Source organism: Diabrotica virgifera, chromosome 5 (genome assembly GCF_917563875.1).
Source record: "Diabrotica virgifera virgifera chromosome 5, PGI_DIABVI_V3a".
NCBI lineage: Eukaryota > Metazoa > Arthropoda > Insecta > Coleoptera > Chrysomelidae > Diabrotica > Diabrotica virgifera.
Genome location: NC_065447.1, coordinates 203,918,808 through 203,944,220, shown reverse-complemented (window position 1 = coordinate 203,944,220; position 25,413 = coordinate 203,918,808). Strand labels below are relative to the sequence as shown.

The 25,413-nt window shown below is 33.1% G+C and overlaps 1 protein-coding gene across 1 annotated transcript in view; it reads left to right on the top strand.

Moving 5' to 3' along the window:
• LOC126885265 (GTP-binding protein REM 1) overlaps window positions 1–18,197 on the top strand; it is a 779,234-nt gene extending 761,037 nt beyond the window's left edge. Inside the window, exons 5-6 of the mRNA XM_050651752.1 lie at window positions 4,596–4,788; window positions 8,573–18,197. Of these exons, the coding sequence (XP_050507709.1) occupies window positions 4,596–4,788; window positions 8,573–8,838 (459 nt within the window). The 3' untranslated portion in view covers window positions 8,839–18,197. The remainder of the gene's footprint in view (window positions 1–4,595; window positions 4,789–8,572) is intronic.
• Window positions 18,198–25,413: the final 7,216 nt, after the last annotated feature.

The following is a 25,413-nucleotide window of genomic DNA, read 5'->3' as shown; positions in this document are numbered from 1 at the left end:
ACCACAGCATTGTGTTCATTTTTTTCGAAGCCTGAAAAAACCAATAAATATTTTTGAAAAATTTAAACGTAGAATGAAAGACTAAATTATTACCGAGGGCCGAAAGTCCCTTAGAATAAATAAAAAGTTTATTTTGAATGATATATTTGAAATTAAAAATCAAACTAAATTTTCTCTTAGTTTTTCACCCCTGTAACTTATTAAAATAAACATCATAGAAGTTCTCAGGGACTTTCGGCCCTCGCTAATAACGTAATCTTTCATTCTGCGTTTAAATCTTTCAAAAATACTTATTAGTTTTCTCAGGATTCGAAAAAAATGAATCCCCATTTGAATTGCATTGCAGCCGAAAATACGTACCGATCCTCTTAAGATTCGTGAAATCCAAACACTGGGAGAAAAATTTAATACATTTTTACACGTTTTCAATAATTGTTTAATTACAGCTCGCGAAAAATTTCAAATTTTGAAAAATGGCTCCGACTATCAAGGAACTTGGCCATCCCTGGCATATATTACGTTACATTGTAATCAAGAATTAGATCCGTATTTACTTAGAATCACTGTTGTCGATATCTTCCTTCAGATTGTAAATGACTGGGTTAATTGCTTCGATGTGACTATCAAGCATCCAATATTCTTTTTTTAACTGTTCACTCAATTTGCAGGAGTAGAGCAATTGTGACGATAATATACTCTTATCGTCTGGAGTAGGGTTATGTATCCATTCAACAAAATATATTCTTATATTTTCTCTGACGATATGAAAGACCGAACAGAAATCCATTAGTGGTCATTCTGTGTGCGTTGAACGGGGAATAACTAGGTACCCATAGGAACAGGTGAGCTGAATGTATTCCGAAACGTCTACGTGTGTTGAACGTATTTTATTTTAATCAAAAGTAATAAGGATTTTCTCGGGACACTCAAAGATCCAGGTAGCTGACTACTTTTTTAGTTATTGTAGACCTATAGGAAGAAAACCTACCTGTTTCCTGCCTAGAGTTCGCGTCCGTTTTTTAATTATTAACAAAATTCAGTTTTTTAGAACATTGAAAAACCTTCAAAATTCCGATTTTTGAAAGTTAAAAAGTTAATTTGTTGCTACGCAAACTGCAAGATAAGTGAAAATCGTTATTTGTTAATAACTTTTACTAAAACCAACTTAAAACTTTAGTGTTTTACCCAAAGTTGGGTATTGGCGTACTTAACAAACCTTCAAAATTTGAGACCGATCCATTAATTAGTGTAAGAGTTATTCTATTTGTTTATCCCAGAGACCTTTATTTTGCAATAAGATAAGACAGAAAATAATGAAGATAGGGCAATTCTGAGTATGCCAAATGAAAATAGTGAGTGATAGTCTCAAAATGTATTAAAAAAAGTTAAAAAAAAATAATTAATATAGTCAAAAATCCTAATGCCAAATTTTTAAAATTTTGTAGTTTATAAACATTTAGAATAACTTTAAAAATGTTGTCCGTAGAAACAATCTTTTTATATTATATTCGAAAAGATAATTATTTTAACACGAATTTTCAAATAAAAAAATTTAGCCTTGGTTCATTTGGGACAAAGTTAGCCATATGTTTTTTTTGAAGTTATACTTTTTTACCGGCGATAGAGGGTGAATTTTTTATATGGTGAAACCTAGCGACCGGGCGCATGCGCATTATAACTTTGTTCTGATTGGATGTTCAAATGACATGTCAAAAATTGTTCAATATGGCGGCTGTGGCACAGCTGTAGTTAGATTATTTATGGTTGTTGCGTTTTAAAATTTGTGTGAAAAGAAACAACAAACAAAAGTTAGTTAATAGTTATACTGCCTTTTTAAATAGTTTTCATAAACCTATATTTTTGGACTTTTGGACTATTTTGGACAAGGAAAACTCATTCTAATTTGGTGAGTAGTTTTTATTATAATCATATTGTAATTATACATCTGGATTAGGTTGAAATACATACATTTATTTTCTCAAGAATGCGGATTTTAGAGAGAAATCCCAAATTAGGTTCGATTTTTATTTTTAAATTATGATTTTTTGGCGTAGATTTATTTATCTAGTAGGTATGTAATGCTTTGATTTACATACTTAATTTGATTACCAACAAAAGTTCTACCAATCTTCATCTAATATATTGTTTTTTTACTGTTTTGTTATATTTTTATATTTTCTTCCACAAAATTTAAACTACATAATTTAATTTTCAAAACAACTGTCAAATAGTAAAACGTTCAGTTACCGTATTTTTCCACATGATAAATAATGTGGGATTGGACGAGTGAGTCTACGCTTCGATTACCAATCAAAGTCCCACGAAATTCACGGGTTCAATTCCCGATGCAGGTTTTATTTTTTTATTTTTTTATGCATGTTATGATTGTAAGTATATTTGTTATATAATTTTTTTTTTCAGAAAATGCGTATTTAAAATTTTTGCCAACAATTATTATCGTTCAGAAATCATTTTTTCTTTGTGGCAATTTTCAATGTGTTTGTGTGCGTTTTATTCTTTTATTTTTTTAAATTTTTGGTATTTTCTTAAAAATCACATAATATGTAGTAGAAGTATAACTTCTTACGTGCGTACAAAGTACACACACATTCTTGTTTTAATTCACAGCTAATTTGTTTATAATAATTAAGGAATCTCATTAATGCCATTTTAAAGAATGGGATTTGTATTTTTTCTTAAAAAATTTGCACAAACATTGCACCTTCACAGCACCCTCTACGATTTTTCAAAAATTTAGTTCAAACGATTACTAGGAGGAACCTACAAATCCACCGAGTTAAAATACCGAAAAAGCAATTTCAAACTAATGTAATTTTCTGTATCTCCGGATCAACTCAATGGATTTTGATCTTTCTTTTTTAATTTGTAAGTAATTTCTACGTACATTACAAATATGCAATTTGTTTATAAATTTATTAATTAATAAATAGTCTAATTTGTTTAAACAATTCTTGAAAAAATATTTTTTTTACAAAAATCTATTTTTTTTTAAATTATAGTCTCATTAATGATCATAGACAAAGTTAAACTACACTTTAATAAATAAATGATTTTTATTAGATAATTATTTATTAAAGATAATTTATTTATTAAAGTATGCCTTAACTTTTTCTATGATTAATAACGATCATGGATTTTTGGGAAAAATTAATTTTTTCAAAAATTGCTTAAACAAATTAGACTGTTTATTAATTAATAAATGTCTAGACAAATTGCATATTTGTAATGTACAGAAAAATTACATACAAATTAAAAAAGAACGAGATATAGAAAATGATAGTAGTTTTAAGTTGCCTTTTTTAGTTTTTGAACTAGTGCATTTGTCGGCTCCCAGCTCCCCCTTCACTTACCACGACTAGTCACCAATTGAACTACATTTTTAAAAATTCGTGTAAAGTATCAGCTTTTCTAATATTTAAAATTATTTTTTTTAGGACAATATTTTTAAAGTTATTCTAAATGTTTATAAATTACAAAATTTCACAAATTTGGCATTAGGATTTTTGACTATATTAGATAATTTTTTATCTTTTTTTTTTAGTGCATTTTGATAACATTAGTTTTCTACTTTCATTTGGTTTACGCAGAATTGCCCTATCTTCATTCTTTTCTGTCTTATGTTATTGCAAAATAAAGGTCTCTGGGATAAAACATTAAATTAACTCTTAAACTAATTAATGGATCGGTCTCAAATTTTCAGGGTTTGTTAAGTACCCCAATAACCAACTTTGGGTGAAACACTAAAATTCTAAGGTAGTTTTAGTAAAAGTTATTAACAAATAACGATTTTCACTTATTTTGCAGTTTGCGTAGCAACAAATTAACTTTTTAACTTTCAAAAATCGGCAATTTGAAGGTTTTTTAATGTTCTAAAAAATTAAATTTTGTAATTTTGTGTCAATTGTTTAGCTTTTGAATGGGGTGCAAAAAATCGAAAAAATTGCGATTTTTGTACTAAATTGTTAATAATTAAAAAACGGACGCGAACTCTAGGCAGGAAACAGGTAGGTTTTTTTCCTAGAGGTCTACAATAACTAAAAATGTAGTCAACTACCTAGATCTTTGAGTGTCCCGATGGTCTATTTCTAGCTTATTACCCTGGAGCATTATACATCTGAAGTGTTGAATTAGACACCTCCTTCCGTATGCGTAAAATGTGCAGTTCACATGAATTATATCAAGAGGATTTACTATAAATCACTTTTTATTAATACCGTAAAAAATATTGTAAAATGTTTTTTTTTTATTTAATTTAGAAGCTACTTCTTTCATATTTTTATTACTAGATAAATTTACTTTTGTACTTCTTATGCTGTACAGTGAGTGACGAGTGGCCATGGCTCGAGAGTCTAGCGATAATCCAAAACGGCTGCAAATTCGTGAAATATACTATACCTATACAATACTTTTTTTGCTTTCAAACAAAATTACCTTTATATCGAAGCGTACAAACTAAACTAAAAAACAAAGTATTACGCCTCTTGCGTTCATCTCTGTCATCAAACATTTTTTGATATCTATAGCCCTACGGCTCTATTGTCACTCACGCATGAAACCCTTATTTTTTGCTGCAGGACGTTGTCGACAAGATCCACCACCCCCCAGACGCTTTTATCGTCCTTTATTCAGTCGTAGACAAGGCCAGTTTTCTGAAGGCGGAAACGGAATTGAGCAGGCTGCAGGATACTGACCAGCTGCGATCCAGACCGTTTATCCTCGTCGCCAATAAAATCGACTTGGCTAGGAGCAGAGCGGTGTCGACACAAGGTAAGATTATTTTGAGCGGTAATAAAAAAGTGTGATGGAGGGAGGATGAGATTATGTGTCTTAGAGGTAAATCGGTTCTTTGCACTATGAGTCTCGTATACAGAGTGTATCAGAATGAACCACGCTTATCGAAGTTGGTTATATCACATAATTTTGACATAAATCTTTTGAAAATAATCGTTTGACATAAATACCGCATTTTTTTATAAAAAAAAAACTTAAGTGACTGTAGTCTGATCAGATAAGCAAATGACCGTTTTTTCTAACTTAAATTATTGAAATGTGGTCTTTGGAAATGTAGGCATTCACTAATGTTCCTATACTATAAAGTCTAGCCTGCATACTATTATAACTTTTTACAGCTTTCACTAAGCCGCATTATGGACTGCTTTTACACACACTGTATTTTAGTTCCAAAGGATTTTCTGGTCTTGAGTATTATTTCTACTCAGCGTTGTCGAAAAGTTAGACTGCCTGGACATTCACAATGTTGAAACTGGCTGTGTTCATTCTTGCTGGCATAACTGACTATCATCTTTTCAGCTGTCTCTATTTTTAGGTCACCATGGATGGATGGAACTATTTCTGACGTGGTGAACCCTGGGTAACACTAAATAAACTAGCAAAACTTGGCGGCAGACGAGCGAAAAAAATTCCTGCCAACATCACAGATCACAAACAGAAATCTTATTTATACGTAAACATACGATGGGACCAAATAAAGGTTCTTCTGAGAACCAACTGACTAGATATCTCGGACCGTGTATCCGAGTTTGTCACCTGCAATCGAGGACACAAGCAAAGCAAAATTCCAAGTGTTGCAAAAAATCCTACAGCTGTCGACATTGACCTGGCTGTCATACAAGAGACCCATACTGAAGACAAAGTCCAGCTTAATTTAAGGGGAAAGATACCTGGCTACAATTTACTGGGAGCCGCAGCAATATATTCGCAGCAATATAGAAAATGGTTTCCTGCTTTCTGCTTACAATGAGAATAATATACATGAAGTGATCACCAAAATTAAAGAGATTACCGTAGTTAACATATATAATCCTCCAGCCACTACATGGAACCCAGAAGTGCTAAAGACTCATCCACATTCTACTATATACATCTTCTTCGGCTACTTCAACAGCCACCACGAAATGTGGAAGTACACCACAAATGATGAAAATGGAGAGGCACTAGTAGAATGGTCCGAAGAACAAAACACATATCTAGTCTTTGATGCCAAAGACAGAGGAACATTTAAGATTAAGAACAAAGACGAGATTATGTGTTTTAGAGGTAAATCGGTTCTTTGCACTATGAGTCTAGTATACAGAGTGTACCAGAATGAACCATGCTCATCGAAGTTGGATATATCAAATAATTTTGATAAAAAATCGTTTGACATAAGTACATCAGATTTTTTCTAAAAAAAAATTGAGTAACTATAGTCTGATCAGATAAGTCAATGTACCTTTTTTTCTAACTTAATTATTCGAATGTGGTCTTTGAAACTATAGACATTCACTAATATTTCTGTAGAGACTAGCCTAATTACTATTATAACTTTTTAGCTTTTTCACTAATCCGCACTATGCACTACTTTTACATTCACTGATTTTCAATGCACTAGCTCAAAAGATTTTCTTGTCTAAAGTATTATTTCTAATCCACATTAAAAGTTAGATTGCCTCAACATTCATAATGTTGAAACAGATAGTGTTCATCCTTGCTAACATATTTGGTTATGATCTCTTTGACAGTCTACATTTTTAAGTCGCGATTGATAGGACTGTTTATATGAATAGACCAGTGATACTGGTGCCGGATAAAGTTGAGATGGGAAAGAGATCAAGTAGGATACCAGAGAGTAAAGTGATGGTAGCAGAAGGATAAGCATTTGCAAGAGTCTTTATGAGTAGAGTTCGGAAAGAGCTTGAAATCCATCTGGTATAGGGCCTCTTACGGGCAAAGAAACTTGGTGGGGGCCTCCTATGGACAAAGAAACTTGGTGGTAGAACGATGAAGTGCAACAGAAGGTTAGAGAGAAGAAATAGACTAGAAAGAGGTATGGCAGATTTAAAAAGGAGGAAGATAAGGTTAACAAGGATATATACAACATACCTAAGAGGAAAGCAAAGCGCGTTGTAGCTACTGCTAAGGAAAGATCATCTGCTTAGCTGTATGAAGAGTTGGAAATACTCGAGGGGTTGAAAAAGTTATATAGCATTGCTAAAGTAGGGAAAAGTTCTCAATAGACTTAACACACGAGTAGAAAATTAACTGTGCGGATAGATGAGTGTTTAAAGCCGATGTTGAAATAAAGCAAAGATTATATGAGTACTTTAGAAAATTGCTAAACGAAGATCATCCTAGAAGAAGCAGAGGATGAGGGGTCTCAAATCACCCCAGACGCTTTTATCGTACTTTATTCAGTAACAGACAAAGCGAGTTTTCTGAAGGCGAAAACGGAATTGAGCAGGCTGCAATCCAGACCGTTTATCCTCGTCGGTAGTAGACTATATTAAAAATCGTTTGAACATAAAATAAAAATTTGATGTCAAATCACTACAATTCTACAGGGTATAAATGTTGCTACGAAATTAACAAAAAAACGTAATTATCTTTTAAACTACCTTGTATAATATTACAAAATTCTATTTTGTAAGAAAGGAGACATTGAGGAGAATCCAAAAATATAAAAATATACAGGGTGTTCCATTTAAAAAAACATAAGTTTGTGTCACCCTGTCAATACGCACGCCTCTGTATATTTGAAAATATTTTTAAATTGTGGTCCTATCTGTGCTTCAACTTTTACCTAAATAACTTTTTTTCGTATCTCTTACGAAAAACGGGTAATTGGACTTTGTCACACTAATGTCCCCTGTAGGTAATCAAATTTTAAATTCCCTCGAATACAACCAATTTAATAAGTAAATTGATTCACAAGCAAATTCACCATGGTCGACAGGAACCTCATCAAGCAGCGCAATAAAATTATCGCCTCATTTTAATAATAATAATAATATTTAAAATATAAATACACACACCGGCAAAATTAAAGGAACACCTTAAAAATGGTACATGTTTGATGTCTCGAATTTTCTAAACCTGATCGATTTGAGTGTTTTTTTTTTAGTATGTTATTGCCATATTATTTAAAGATGTCGGTGTAATAATGTTGTTTCTAGACAGGTAAATGTCATTTTATACCGAGTGTTCCCAACCGAGTACGGTGTTTTTTCTTTAAAGTTAGGAACACCCTGTGGAATATTCGCGAATATACAAAATATTGAAATTAAAACTCAATTATAGTCTTAGGCTTTCTTAACATTTTATTTTTTGATTCATTTTTGACCTTTACCTGTCTAGCAACAATATTATTACACCGATATTCTTAAATGATAAGGCTATAACATACTAAAAAAATCACTCAAATCGGACAACTGGTTTAGGAAATCCGAGATATCAAACATGTCAATTTTTTAAGGTGTTCCTTTAATTTTGCTGGTGTGTATATCAACAAAATAATTAAGTTGATCCTATAACTACCTACTTAAGTTATTTGTGTTGAAAAAAAAATAAATTTGAATATGTATTTTGCTAAGAATGATCATAGAAAAAATCATCTATACTACTCGCATTTGATTGCCATTTTGATATTGCCGCTAAGCGGCTTTTGTTGTATTCCTCATACTCCCATCATAATGGTTGGCATTAAATGCTCGTTGCATAATATTCTATAATAATGTTTAACATAATATTTAAACTTATCTTTTGTGTATTTCAGATGGCAAATGCCTAGCTTGCACGTACCGGGCAAAATTCATAGAAATCTCTGTAGGCATCAACCACAACGTAGACGAGCTCTTGGTAGGAATATTGACCCAAATCAGACTGAAAGTGCACAACTTCGATGAAAGCGGGCATACGCAACAATGGTACAAAAGCAGAGGGATGGTCAAAGCTAGCATGAAGGCCCGCCAAATGTTCACGTGGCTATTCGGAAGAGAAGATTCCAAGTTTAAAAACTGCGAGAATCTTCACATTCTGTAGCGGAGCAAATCAATGGGATTTGAATCACAAACTAATGTGTAGGCTCTCTTTTTCTTCCCGTAAAACAATTGAGTTATGAGTATATTCTTCCTATTTTATAAGATTGCAAATAAAATTTATATGCCATTCAGGTGTATTTTAAGGTGTAAAAAAATTAGACAAAGCAATATGTGATCATTATTGAGGTAACATATCTGTAGGATATATCGTGTAATGTTTGGTAAATCCTTTAGCTTTAGATATTTCATATTTACTCTCTTTTGTAGCTCTATTATGTAATTAGTATTTAGGTTACCTTTTTGGGAAAGCCATATCAAAGATCTTTTTAACAGCATACATAAAGAACCAGAAAAACGGACAATAACAATGAAGGACCGAAAATTCTGAGAACTGAAATAAAATTATAAATGACCATAATCAACTCAAAAGAAATAAGAGCCCAGGAAATCGAAATATTTGTCTTTTTATTCCATCGTATTTATGATACAGGAAAAATGCCCCAAGACTAGCTAGAATCGATATTCATCCCACTACAGAAGAAGCCAAACTAACAACACTGCCATGAGTTCCGTCTGATAAGCCTTATGAGTCACTCAGTAAAAGACCTATTAAAAGTCGTATTTAACCAAATCTATAAACAGTGCGAAACAATCATCAGAGACTAGAGACCATCAGTTTGGATTCAGAGCCGGTGTGGGAACGAGAGAATCCCTGTTCAGTTTACTAGTTCTTGTCCAAAAATGCTACAACGTATTTCCAATTGTATTTCTTAGTACATGTTGCAATAGTTTCCTCAATAAACTATAGTTGTAAACTTTCAAAAGACTTGAAAGTTCGTTACTGTTGTCATGCAACTTATTGAAGAATTGTATATTTTAACGAGATTATAAATTAGCCAAAGGGACTATTTTGGGTCGCAGTCTATTATAGAAAGTTACCTGAAGAACATCTATAGTGTAATACTCAGTAGCTGTCAATAAAACCATATTTTTACTCCACACTTCCAACATTTATTTACCATCGTCGATCGAGAAGAAGCTGACAAAGGGACATTACAACACAATTCGATCCTGATATTTACATCTAATTGTCCATTTGGTCACGAGTAAGACACGATCTTATTAGAGCGATTACAAGAAGTCGGTTTACATGGAAAAGACATCAAACTACTAAAAAACTTATACTGGAACCAAAACGCCCGAATTAAGATTGAAGGTTCCACGTCCGCGGAAGGAGAAATTAGGACGGGAGTTAGACAAGGATGTGTTTTGTGACCTCTGTTTTTAATCTTTATTGCGAATTTCTATTTAAAGAGGCACTGTAGAATTCCAAGGACGAAGTAAAGGTGAATGGCGTAAACATCAATAGCATCAGATACGCTGATGACACGGTGTTGATTGCGGATTCAGACTTGGATCTACAATGACTCATCGACAAGACCAACTCGATCTGTGAGCAATTCAACGTGAAAATAAACATTAAAAATCAAGGTGATGTCAACCCGCAAAAATCAGAATGTAAGTAAATTTAAGTACTTGGGGTGTTGGATCAATAGCAGCCTATAAATTCTGATCTATAAATAGGATGAAGAATATAACAGGCCAGAAAATCTTTCGTAAAAATCAAAAACTGCTATGTGATTTTCGAATAAAGCTCGAAATTCGACTACGTTTATCAAAATGCTACGTTTGGTCGACTCTTCTCTATGCAGTTGAAATGTGGACCCTTAGAACAGCGGCCGTAAATAAATTGGAGGCATTTGAAATGTGGATCTACCGGAGAATCCTTAAAATTTCATGGACATCGCATACCTCAAACGAAGAAGTGCTGCATAGAGTAGGCAAAGAACGAGAACTTCTCAACATAGTGAAATCATACATCATAGAAAAACATCATACCTAGGCCACATACTGAATATGCTCAACTAATAGTGAAAAGAAAGATCGGGGGAAAGAGCGGACTAGAAAGGAAAAGTTTATCGTGGCTAAGAAACATCCGACAATGGATAGTGCAATTGACATTATGTTTATATTCCCTTAGGAGACTATTTTCTACGGATGTCTGTAGGTATAATATTACCCAAACAGGGAACCATGGGATATGAGTTCTTTTAATCCATCTTCTTCTTCTTCTTCTTCTTCTTCTTCTTCTTCTTTTTATATAGACATTACTCTGTCTGTTTTTCAATGTGCCTCCAGTAAGTTGTCATTCCATCTTTTTCGTGGTCTTCCCACTGATTGTCTTCCTATTGGGGAACCGTCTCTCGCCGTCCTTACTACTCTATTTGTTGTCATTCGGCTTATGTGGTCGTTCCATCCTACTCTTCTGCTTTTCACCCAGTTATTAATGTTGTCCACCTTGCATCTCCTTCGTATATCTGCACTTCTAGCTCTATCCCATAGCGTCTTACCATCGATTTTTCGCAATGTTTTCATCTCTGCTGTTTCTAGCATTCTTTTTGTCCTTTCTGTATCAGGTCGTGTTTCTGCCGCGTATGTCATTATTGGTCTGAAGACTGTTTTGTAAATTCTGCCTTTCACTTCTTTTCCGATGTTTTTATTTCTCCATATTGTTTCATTCAGGCAACCTGCGGCTCTGTTTGCTTTATTTACCTGATCTTCCAATTCTGTTTCGAGTTTTCCATAGCTGCATAGTGTGATGCCTAGATATTTAAACTCCATGACTTGTTCTATTATTTGACCCTCCAGCTCTAATTTACACCTTATTAGATCTGCTGTTATAACCATGCATTTAGTCTTTTTTGGGGAAATTAACATGTTAAATTTTCTAGCGGTTATATTAAATTCGTGCAGCATACGTTGTAAATCATCTTCACTTTGAGAGATTAGTATTGCGTCGTCTGCATAGCAGATTATTTTAAGTTGTTTTTCTCCCTTCCTCTTTTAATCCATGTGTTGGTAATCTTTATGGTTTGTTTGAGTTTGGTGTCGATCTTTGTTACATGGGTGCTGCTCAGCCACACTAGAGCACAGTACTCGAGTAGACACGACTTAGGGCTGTTGTTCTGAGTGTGGTGGAGATGTTCTGCGTAATTTGTGGTGGATGTTATTTTGAGTATTTATTTTGGCGGTATTGTTTTCTAAATGCTTTTTTAATGACAATGTATTGTGATGCCCAGATATTTCGGATAGATATGGGTGAAAACGTAGCAGTTTGTTATTGAAATATGCCTCAGGCTCGTCTGTTATTTGCTTGTTATTCAGGGGCAAGCAGGAAAATTCCGTTTTATTCATATTTGGAATATGAATAAGCCTTTACTACACAGATATGGTAGAGTCTCTAGAACTCGACCCCACCTGAACAATTGCATAGTCGAATCTCGAAACACCGCGTCTGTTCGGTGGTCAGGACCGTCATCACAATAGTTTACTTTATGTGATGAAAATTATGCATAGTGCTTATTAAGAAGCCCTATGTTATTATCTACTATATGATTATTAATATTGTACCTCTTAAAGGCATTTTTATTGTTAAATAATATTTTTTCTTGTAGCACTTCTTTTTTATTTTATGTACAAGTTTAAAGTATTTATTTCAAGTGAAGTGTGAAAAAATAAACTCAACTTTGTTTAATTGATGTATTGCTTTGTCGATTTTTTTACTTATTATTAAGAAATAGAAATGGTTTAATATTTGATTGTTAATTCTTTTTACTTTTTGGATAAATATTTTTTCTTTAGTAAATTCTATATTTATAACTATACTCCGTCTACCGAACAGACGGAGTAATCAAGTGAATAAATCATAATATTTCTTAAAAATACCTTAACGCACGGCCTTGTACACAATGCTGATAATACCAGTTACCGAATACTTTGTTATAGGTATTGTGTAGAAGGTCGTGCGTTAAGGTATTTTGAAGAAATATTGTGATTTATTCAGGTGATTACTCCGTCTGTTGGGTAGGAGTATAGATCATTGTAAATTTCTAAAAATTAAAAAAAAACATATCTGGATATATTATGAAATATGTGTCCAATTTTCTTTATTTAGTATATTGTAGGCTGTACATACCAAAATCGATGGATTCAGTTATGAAATACTTTAAACGAAAAAAAAATGTATAAATGTGGCATATAACTTTTTACCGACTTTAAAATACTTCTACAATCTACCTACTTTATATATTAAGGCCTAAAAAGTCTATCAAACAACTGATATATTTTTGTACGACCTAAAGCTCAAAAACATACTTATTTAGCTGGTTCTAGATTCATCTTCACTTCTGTACCTTGGTATAAGATATAACTTGGAATAACTTTTACCTCACTGCAAAAATAGTAAATATGTAGATTGGTAAAAACTGGATGTGGAATGAAATTGTGTGTATCTATTACTAAGGCACTTTTTAGGTTAACAAAACTTGGAAGGTCTACCATGTTAATTGAAATAAATTTAATATTATTATATTTAATAAGAAACAGTAATCATTACTTTAAATATAACGTGCTCGTAAAATTTCGTCTTTATTTCTTCTTCTCTTGGTGCCTATTCGTTTAGAATATTGACGATCATTCTGGCTCTAATTATTTTATTAACTGATGCTTTAAATAGATTAGTTGTTGTTGCTGCTGTTGATTTCCTTAGGTTTTATCCATCCCAATTCCTTGCTTTCCGAATACTTTGCCTTGAAGGATTACCTTCAGTAATCTTTATTTAGTGCCGTTTTTCATTATATTCCATCTTTATTTAGTGTTATCAATTCCTAAAATTCTACTTATAAAAGGGGATATTCTTATCCCGAAACTAAATTAAGAGCTCTAGGACCTGTCCTCAAATCATTCTCAAATACTTCTTTGATACTTACCTTTCAAGGTTTCTTAAAGTTTCTCTGGCAAGTCCTCACTCTTGAACGAATTACATTCAAGGTATGCGTGTAGCAGTGACATTTGGCAATTTCCGCGACTATTGTAGTTGACCAACCAAAATTATCACCAGGTCCTAAGAGTCTTTCACCTGTCTCGTTCCTAACTAGTTGGTCAGCAATGCGGTTGCCTTTATTGCTATTGTTTCCTTATCCTTCAGCTCACGAAGATTTTATTACCATCCTAAGCTTGAAGTAATGACGCATGACACTCCATCGCTAAACATGATGTAACACGTGGTCTATTCAAGGTTAGCAGCAAGTACCTAAATGTTATTATCTGTTTTTGAAATACAGAAAAATTGGTAGGCTTTCCAAAATGTATAGTAATATTGTTATTATCTCATGAAAGGTAGACAAACTCTGTAATTTTAAAATAAACAAATGACCAATTTCAAGTTTTTATGTAGAAATAGATTACCAGAATGCATTTTGGTTCTAATTTTACTCCTCCTAGGCTTTTTAATATAGTTTTTAACTATTTGAACAACTAAATCTATAAAAATTAAAACTATAGGTAAATACTAACTAAGAAACATAACATGACTTAAGTCACAACTTTTATCGTTTGTATTTTTAACCGGCTGTGTCTGTCAACAAATGCAAAGTTGTTGGCGAGTCTTACAAACTGCAAGAGAAAAAACTTAATTTCATAAAACAAGTAAATAGTATACAAAAAAAACTGATCGATTTGTTAGTTTAGTATTTTTGGGCGTTTTAAATTATGGCGAATGAAGTACACATTCTAAAATTTGGCGAATGTGCCAGTATCATTGGTCACAGAATCTTCTCATCGGCCTTTTAAATTTGGGTGATGTCAATATCTACCTACTCTTGTTTTGATATCATCTAGCCACCTTTTCTATAGATTTCTCCTACTACGATTTTGGTCTCATTTTCTCCATCTTGTTCTGCTACAAGTCCTAGCCACTTCTTTTTAATTTGTGGAATTTTACTAGATATATTTTATCAGGGGCGTCATTTGATAGGGGCAGGGGGGCATTCCCCCCCCCGGCCCTGAAAATGACTGAAATTTACAAAAAATACATCAATTTTCATCATTACATCATATATAATGTATTGTATATTATAATGCTTGCCCCCCCCCCCAATCAAAATTTCAAATGACGCTCCTGTATTTTATCTTCCATTTCTGTTTTCTATCTTATATATCTTATTTTGACATATCTATCATGTTATCTACCTATCGTGTTATCACCTGCCCCGGTACTCTACTTTGTCTACTTAACATTGTCCAAATCATGTGAATGCTCCTAATGATGTTATCTTATTTTGTTTGGTTAGTTTAATTAATTGTTTTAGATAGATGCCTATGTCTATGTTATTTTTTATTATTTTTTTAATATAGTCTCTTTTTAGCTCAATACAAAGATTGTAGCGATTTTCCAAAAGCTTTATGCTGTCCGAATATGATTCTAGAAGCTGTGCAAAATAAGCGATTGTGTCGTCATTTATCTCTTAGTCTGAGCTAATTTTTTTTTTATCTAAGAGCTATCTCTTTAAATTTGGGGACACATAATAATCGATGGGGTCCAAATCAGGAGAATAAGCCGGATGAGAAAGCAATTCAAAGCCCAACTCATGGATTTTTGCCATTGTCATAACGCTCTTATAAACCGGTGCATTGTCTTGGAGAAATACTATTCTTTCTTCTGCATATGAGGCCGCTTCCCTCTGAGTACCTGCTTTAATTTGTCCAATAATACAAAATGATATTAACTATTGATATACTTGTACCTTTTTCAAGATATGCTGTCAATTAATTCCTTTCAGATCATATCTTTGCTATCCCGAAATACAATACCTTTCCGACCCATTGAGATACTCTTGGTGGCTTTGGAGAAATTCTTTCGATTGCAATCCACTACCGTGCGTTTATTTTGTTCTCTGGTATATAATATGTAGTATTGAATCCAGGTTTCTCCAACGATTACCAATCGATGCCAAAAGTCCAACGGATTCGCTTCATAGCAGGATAATTTTTTCATATTCAGAACTTCATTTAAATATGACTACCTACTGTAATCTTTACTAATTCTTATGGTCTCTCCCAATTTATGTTCCTTCACTATACGGCCACTACGAAATTCACCAAACGAAAATTTGACTGTATAGTCGGAAGAAGCATTAGTCTCATACTATTTATGTAGCCTCTCTTTAGTTTCCTTCGCCATTTTATTTATCAAATAATAATGTTTAATGTAATAATGAAAGTCATTTTCTCCATACGAGTCATTTTTCCAAACACGTCAACTGTCAAAAATATACTTATGGATCCAGATAGAAATGTACTAGGGCAGTCCGATAAGTACCTAGCCTTCAAGAAAAAAACGAACATTTTTGAAAAGTAGTGATTTATTTCTGAACTTAGTCTTTTTGGCTCTGTACACTTGACCCAGCGATCCTTCGACTTCTTTAACCCGGCTGAAAAATGCCTTTTCTCGAGGTCTGCTTCGTGGAGGTGAGGAACTCCTTATTCGACTTATTATGAGGTCTGCAAAGTAGGCACCGTGGAGGTGAGGAACTCCTTATTCGACTTAAATTTCTGCCTGGCGAGTGACTTTTTTAAGTTTGGAAACAAAAAGAGTCGTACAGAACCAAATCTGGAGAATATGGTGGATGGGACAGCAGTATAGCCCAATTCGACTAATTTGGCCATCGCGATGACGGAAATGTGAACCGGTGCATTCTCATGGTGGAAGAGTACTTTTTCTTCCCCAATTGGGGTTGTTTTTTCTGCAATACGGCGTCGAATCGGCCCAATATTGTGGCACAGTAAAATGTGACTGTTTTTCACTTTTCTAGGAAGTTAATATAGATTACATCTTGTGAATACCAGAAAATGGGGGCCATCACGTTTCCGGACGATTGGACAGTCTTTGTCCTCTTCGGAGCCCGTTCCGCGGGGTGACGCCCACTGTATCGACTGTTCCTTGGTCTCTGATGTGTACCAATGGAACCATGTTTCGTCGATGGTTATGAACCAACGCAGAAAAATATTTGGATTACGCTTAAATAGCCTTAAGACACTGCTCTTAAATGGTCTCATGGTTGCTCTTATTGCCCGGAGTGAGAAAACGCGGTACCCATCGCGTCGATAGACGATATCTTTTGAGATGTCTACTGTCTCAGCTATCTTGCTAATCTTCAGTGTACGGTCTACCAATGTGAGATCGTGGATTGCTTTTACATTATTCTCCGTGGTACCCGTTTTCGGAGCACCTTCACAAACCGACGTGTGATCACATTGAAACTAGTTAAATCAATTTTTGATAGTCGCCATGTAAGGAGAAGAGTCACCGTACACAACATTTAAGCCCTCTTTGACTTCGCTGCGGGATTTCCCTTCCAAAAACAAGAGTAAAATCTGCCACTGATATTGCACTTTTTGCATGTTTCTAAAATCCCCAGACACACCCGCTTACACACGCGGTCAAAACTACGATGCGGCTCAGATTTTTACATCGGTCCTCTTTGTAATGTAATACAATGACATGACAGTAGAGTTCACTTGTGATATTGGCGCCATCGGCCAGAGAGGCTGAGTATTTATCGGACCACCATTAGGCTGACGCTTTAAAATGACAAGAGATGGGTCAAAAATGACAAGATGGGTATGCTGAATTATCGCAAAGGAGCAACTCAATAATACGATAAATCATAATTTAAATAAAAGAATAAAGTTTAAAAAGTAATTAAAAGACAAGGTAAACAAATTACTACACCAAAAGGTAATATAAAAACACATATCAATGAACAACAAATTAATGTGATTTTTTAACAATATCAATATATTATGATATACACAAGCATTTAAAATTAAATTTAATTAGGTACCTTGTTTTACCTTTCACTTAGTTCTACTTTTTTCGTTATTTTTTAAGGGAGGAGGAGCAAAATTTTTGTCCAATGTTATTTAAATGCATTCATATTTTTCGAATCCTGATAAAACTAATAAATATTTTTTTAAAATTTAAACGCAGAATGAAAGATTACATTATTGTCGATGGCCGAAAGCCCCTTAGAATAAACAAAAAGTTTCTTTTGGGTGAAATATTTGACATTAAAAATCACACTAAATTTTCTCTTTTTTTGTTCACCTCTGTAACTTATTAAAATAAAGATTACCGAAGTTTTCAAGGACTTTCGGCCCTCGGTAATAATGAAATCTTTCATTCTGCATTTAAATTTTTCAAAAATACTTATTATTTTTTTCAGGGTTCGAAAAAAATGAATGCATTTAAATACCATTTAACCAAGATTTTTCGCCTACTCCCTAAACCAAAATCTCATGTGTCATAAAACTATAAAAAATCATCATACGCTTATATATAATATATATAATTATATGCTGCCTAAATGTAGACAAAATGCATTTTGAGATAATACCATACCAAACTTTTCCCGAATACCTCCTATACTACACGTTTTTCAAATTTTTAAATAAATTGTAAATATGTACCAAAATTATCTGAATCCTTCCATGTAACAGTTCTATTTCTATTAGGAAAACTATAATATTAAGGTTTTAACGATCAAGTCTAAATTTAAAACTAATTAGTAAATAGACACGCAATGATATTCAATTTGATTGTAAAGGCTTGATTGGGTAAGCTAAAAGAAAAGTAATCAACAATTAAGTTTTTATGAGATTTAAATACAAAGGGTAACCAGAAACTCTCCTGATAAACGAAGACTGGAGATTCCTCAGATAATTTTAGGACAATTTAACTCAATTCAGCTAGTCCGAAAGAATGCTTCTAAGGGAGCTAGAGCTCTTTGTAATTGGTTTTTTAATACCTCCAGAACGCTTCTATGTAAAAAATAAAAACTGGTAGACCTATTTATCTTCAAGAGATAAATCAATTCCATCATCATCAGCCTCTCTCAATCCACTGCTGGACATAGGCCTACCCTGTTTGTCTCCAAAGTGTTCTATCTTGTGCTTGCTGTACCCAGTTTTTTGTTGTCCTTCGTAAGTCATCTTGCCATCGTGTTGGTGGTCTTCCTCTGCTACGTTTATCGGCTCTTGGTCTCCATTCAACTAGTTTACGAGTCCATCTTCCGTCCTTCATTCTGGCAACGTGTCCAGCCCATTTCCATTTTAAGTTACAGCTTCTTTCAATGACGTCTATGACTTTGGTTTTAGCTCGTAGATCTTCGTTTCTAATCCTGTCTCGCAGAGTGGCCCCTATCATTGATCGCTCCATTCTTCTCTGCGCTACTCTTAGCTTTTGTGCGTTTTTCTTTGTGAGCGATAATGTTTCTGCACCATAGATCATCACCGGTAGCACGCATTGGTCGAAAACTGTTTTCTTCATATTAGTTGGAATGTCACTCTTAAAAACGTTCCTAAGAGCTCCGTATGCTGCCCATCCTTGTATTATTCTTCTGGATACTTCGGTTGTTTGATTGTCCTTACCTATCTTAATTTCGTGACCTAGATATATATATTTGTCTACCAGTTCTATTTGTTCATTTTGTATTTCAAGGTGTTTACTTGGTACTAAGTTCGTCATATATTTTGTTTTTGTTATATTCATTTTTAAGCCTATTTTATGACAGGCTGTACTAAGTTCTTCCAACATTTTCTTTGTTTGTCCCAAATCGTCTGCAATCAGGACTGCAATCGTCTGCGTAGCTTAGGTGGTGTAGCATCTCTCCGTCCACATTTACTCCTTTGTCACCCCATTCGATGGTTTTGATCGCTTTTTCTAGAGCCGATATGAAAAGTTTAGGTGATAAAGTATCACCTTGTCGGATACCTCTTTGGATTTTTATTTGGTTGCTGTTAGCGTGTAGTTGTATCGAGCTTGTCGCATTTTTATATATATTACATATTAGCCTCGAATATCGGCTATCAATGCGGCTCTCGTTTAGTGCTTCTACAACACTGTTGAGTTCTACTGAGTCGAATGCTTTCTGGAAATCTACAAATGTTAAAACTAAGGGCTTGTTATATTTTATGGATTTTTCGATGAGTTGTTTTATTGTTTGGAGATGATCGTTGGTTCCAAAGTTTGCTCTGAATCCAACTTGTTCTCTACTTTGATATAGGTCTAATTTCTTGTCTAATCTTGTGGTAATTACTCTCGTGAAAAGTTTATAAAGATGGTTTAACAAACTGATCGGTCGGTAATTTTCCAGATTAGCTTTTTCTCCTTTTTTGTGCAGAAGAATTGTTTTGGCTCTATTCCATTCAGATGGTATGGATTTCTTTGTCAAACATAGATTAAAGAGATCTTTTATTTTTCTCATTAGAGGTTCACCGCCATTCTTCACAGCCTCGATCACTATTCCATCGTCACCTGGTGATTTATTGGATTTCATTTTATTCATCGCTTGTCTAATTTCACTGAGAGATATTTCTGGCATGAATTCAGAGCCTTGATTTAATATTGTTTTGTTTATTGCATCATTTAGCTGTGCTTGGTTCATCCGTCTGCTTTTATAAAGTTCTCCATAGAAGTCTTCTACTATTGTTAAAAGCTCCTCTCTATTTGTTGTTATGTCGCCCTTTTTGTTTTTTAATTTAATGATCTGGCTTTTTCCATTATTTAGTTTTCTTCGCAGACTTTTTAGGCCTTTATTATTTTCTATGGTTTGTTCGATTTTTAGTGTATTGTACTTTCTTAAGTCTTTTCTTATTGCTTTCTTGACTTCTCTTTCTCCTGTATCTTCCTCTTTCTTTTGCTTTCTCTTTCTCTTTTGCTCTCCATTTGGATCATTTCTTTCTGTAATAAGATTTCTTTGTTTCATTAAATTCCTGGTGTCAGTATTACGTTTTTCTTCGTTCTTATTTCTTGGACAGTGTTTTCTCATGCTTTCTCCAATGGCTTGCGTAATATGTTGGTTTTGTGCATCTATGTTTTCGTTGAGAGTTATGTCTGTGTTGTTTCTCAGTTTGGTTTCGATGTCGTTTTGATATTCTTTAATATCCCTAGGTTGGGTCCATATTGGTATTGGTTTCGTATTTACTAATTTGCGTCTCTCTTAACCCCAATTGCGTCCCCAATAACAAAACCGAACCCTTAATATGCTTATTTTGACATGTTTTTGCACTTTTGGATGCATCTTATGCACTTTTTTGCACGATTGATCATTTTTGACTGTTTACCGTGACAGATTTTACGTCAGTAGGTGATATTTACTAGCAACTCGACGGTAAGTAATCCAACTCGACGGTAAGTACTCCAACTCGACGGTAAGTAATTCACTTACCGTTGAGTTAAAAAATCTCTTACTTTTAATTGATTTTTTGAAAGAATAAAGAAAACTAACGAATTATTTATTAATATTGAAACTTATGGTACAATTTGTTAAATAATTTTGCAGAATTTCTAAATATGGAATTTTATCGTCTGGTTTATTAACGACTATATATACTTTTACAATCATTAAACCATCGGTTTGCTGGATGTCATTCATAGTAATATTATATAATTCTTCTCTTCTACAGGCACCAGATATTCCCAATATCATTGCGACCTACAAATTTTGAAAAAATCTTCATTAGAGTATTTCTTTTACCTAAACTAGCTTATATTACCTTGTGAACTAGAAATTCTTCATCCGGTGCTTCCATCAGAAATTTTTCAAATTGCTCCCGTGTAAAAATGCTCGCTTTCTTAGGCCTATAGCCAACATTTTTTCTCTTCAAATACGCGATCAAAGTTGAAAACTTGGAAATATCAATGCCATCATAAAGAAAAACGGTGGATTTAATCATTGAATATTCTGCCCAGAGGCTTCCAGGAGCTTTTAACTGCATATGTCTGAACGAAATATGCCAATAGAGTATTTTCTTCGATTCTTAAATTCTTGCCTTCGCACCATTTTTTAAAACTTTGGTAGGTATTTTGATAACGGATTTTGGATTTTTCGGGAATAATTGCGGAACGCCCTTCTTCCCAAGCCCGTTCAATTTCTTCAAATTCACTTTCGCTCATATTTTAATTTTACTCTGGGCTAATTAGCAAAATACAAGGAAAAGTTATTTACCAGCAATTTTATTGCTGGAATCGAATCTTATTATTGTATGTATTAATAATATAGGTATGCAAAGTCCGCAGATAGTGTGCTACTTTTTTATAAACAAAATGGCGCCCGAAAATCGTGTTTTTTTTCAATGTTTGCTCGATAACTCCAAAGATTTTAACTTTACACCAAAAATACCCAAATAAAAATTCACCGCAATTAAATTCTGCATAGAGACGTGTTTTTCCCGATTCACTTCGACGAAAACTTTCCCCGGAAAAAGCGGGTTTTTCCAACAAAATCTTTAATTTTCAACTAAAATTTTAGATATGTAATTGTAAATAACTTGGTAATGTAAAAGCCCTTTTCATAAAGATTATAATTCCAGAAGTCGATGGAAATTGAATGAACAGTTTAGCAACAATTGAATTGTTAATTAAAAATTTACGGTCGCTATAATAACGACCATAATTAAGATGCATAAGAATAACTATGTATTTTTCATAAAAAGACACTATACCTATCTAATGTACTTTACAGAATTGAAATTGGACTATTTAAGCGGCCTCAGGAATATTTTAAAATTATAAACAATTTTTTGGCTTATAAACAAATAAAATATCTCGGGAAATATTAAACTAAATTAAATTGTGAAAACGGTATTCGAAAATCAGCGGTAGGACGGTTCTTTTAAAAGAAAAAACGTTTAATTATGACGAGTGGTTCCTGAGATACAACCGGTCAAAATTGACCGGAATTTACGGCAAAGATATAAACAATAGGATCCTAATTTTTTAACCATCACCTTTTTCTTTTTGTCCTCTTTTTCCACACCAATTTTCATATCTTTAAAATACTCATAATATATATTATTATAATAAAAACTATCGATAATACGTGTGAAAATTGCCAAAAATAGCAAAATTCCAATCAAAAATTAGGTTGGAGAAAATGTAACCCTCAAAGTTCAAAATCGGTATACGTTAAAAAAATGCATTTTCTCGGCTTCCCATGGAGCAATTTCCTTCATTCTTTTTTTGTTCCCTAATAACTCGAGTAGAGCCATCGAACTAATGCATTATTAAATGTCAAACTTGCTTTTGTTTTGTTATAATAGATTAATTTATTTATAAGAACAGAAAACTACATATTTTTTCCAGTTGTAGGCTTTTTTTAGATAAACTTACTACAAGTGTACCTTTTAAAGTTAAAAACATAAATATTCTCATTTGAAAGCTGTATAATTATTTAAACAATTTTTATTTAAACAAATTAAAATTTTGTGTTATAATAAATAAATTAATTTATTATAACAAAACAAAAGCAAGTTTGACATTTAATAATGCGTTAGTTCGATGGCTCTACTCGAGTTACTTGGGAACAAAAAAAGAATGAAGGAAATTGCTCCATGGAAAGCCGAGAAAATGCATTTTTTTAACGATTTTGAACTTTAAGGGTTACATTTTCTCCAACCTAATTTTTGATTGGAATTTTGCTATTTTTGGCAATTTTCACACGTATTATCGATAGTTTTTATTATAATAATATATGTTATGAGTATTTTAAAGATATGAAAATTGGTGTGGAGAAAGAGGACAAAAATAAAAAGGTGATGGTTTTGAAAATTATGATCCTATTGTTTATATCTTTGCCATAAATTCCAGTCAACTTTGACCGATTGTATCTCAGGAACCACTTATCATAATTAAACGTTTTTTCTTTTAGAAGAAGCGCCCTGTCGCTGTTTTTCGAATACCGTTTTCACAATTTATTTTAGCTTAATATTTCCCGAGATATTTTATTTGTTTATAAGCCAAAAAATTCTTTATAATTTTAAAATATTTCTGAGGCCGCTTAAATAGTCCAATTTCAATTCTGTAAAGTACATTAGATAGGTATAGTGTCTTTTTATGAAAAAATCATAGTTATTCTTATGCATCATAATTATTGTCGTTATTATAGCGACCCTAGTTACTACCTAACAACCAAAGTATTTATCTTGATAAAATGAATGAAACTAGTCAATATGACGAAAATGTTTAATTTTATAATTTGTAATGGTATCAATCGTGCAAAAAACGTTATAAGCATGTCGAACGTTAAGGGTAACCGATCTCAGACAATAATTGGAGTCGTCGCTCCGCTCCTCCTCCAAACAATTGTCTTCGATCGGTATAAAACCCTTACCGTTCTCCATACTTAATATATTATAAAATGCAATTATGCATTTCCACACTGATTTTTCTTTAGTAGACTTTTTCCTTGCATCATCATGAACACAATACAAAAAGTAAGCCTCTAGATGCTGTATTTAAAAATCGATTTATTCCGGTGTCTTCAGTGCTAAATGCCCTAGTCTATCAAGACGTTTCAGGATATTGCTCTGGTTAAAAAAAATATGTGGTATCATGTACCTAAAATGACTTAGTGGTACTAGGTTTGAATATGTTATTATTGGATGGAAACGCAAAACAACGATTCTATCTAAATTATTTTTTTGTAAAAGTCTATATATTATTTTGCAATTTACTTTTGTAGCAGCTTTAGTATCGACTTTAACCAATCTGGCGTACAAGACTCATATAACAATGGGACAAAAAGCTGCACAAACTATTCTCCTCTTGTCTAAAGCACCATTTTTTAAAATAGTATATATCTGATAATATTATGTTATCTTTGTTTAAATGGCATTTTACTCCAGTTACATATTTATTTTCTTGTAATGCAGTTTTTTATCTAAATTGCTGTATTATTTACATAATTTATTTTTATTTTTGATGGGAAATCTAGATCTGGATCATTAAAACCTTGTGCTATAAGTTACTAGTGACTGTAGGTTGTATAGATATCTCTTAGCGGTACTATAATATATTGTAATCTAAAAAAATATGACCAAATAATAAACAATCATATTTATATTTATTCTAATATCATGTACAGTGTCATTCAATAGCTATGAGTCAGGGCATGAAGAAGTTAACAAATAACCTTTCGTAAATATCACACATTCAGTAAAAAACCGGTAGAGAATATCGTATTAAAAAAACTTACAGAGAAGTAAAAGCTTCGTTTGTATAATGGTATATTGTTCTATGAAAAACATTAAAAATCATTCAATATTCCAGAACGTTTTCGATCTTATCAGATCATCATCATCAGTGAAACATTGATCTGATAAAATCTAAAACGTTCTGAAACTTTATAATCCATTTTTTTAAGTTTATCCCTCTTATTGCTTCTTACAGTTGCATATACCTAGACAAAAGAATAATGAAATAATTCGTGAAATCTTTAAGCCGACAACCGTCTTTAGACATTCCCAACTTTCTAAGTAAATATTTTGTAAAGGAAAGATTACAATTACCTACCTTATTAAATGCCTTCATCATCATCATCATCATCAGTGGCGTTACAGCTCTTTATGAGCCAAAGCCTTCTTCAGAACAATCCTACATTCGCCCCTGTCTCTGGCAACTCTTCTCCATGGTCTAATTCCAATAGATTTTAAATCAGTTTCTATGTTGTCTTGGTACCTAAGTCTCGGTCTTCCTCTTGCTCGTTGTCCTATCGGCCCTCTTCGATCAAAAACTTTTCTGACTATGGCATCTTCCTCTCGCCTGATTACATGACCTATCCATCTAAGGCGTGCTGCCTTAATGAATTGTACAACGTCAGGTTCTCCAAAATTTCTA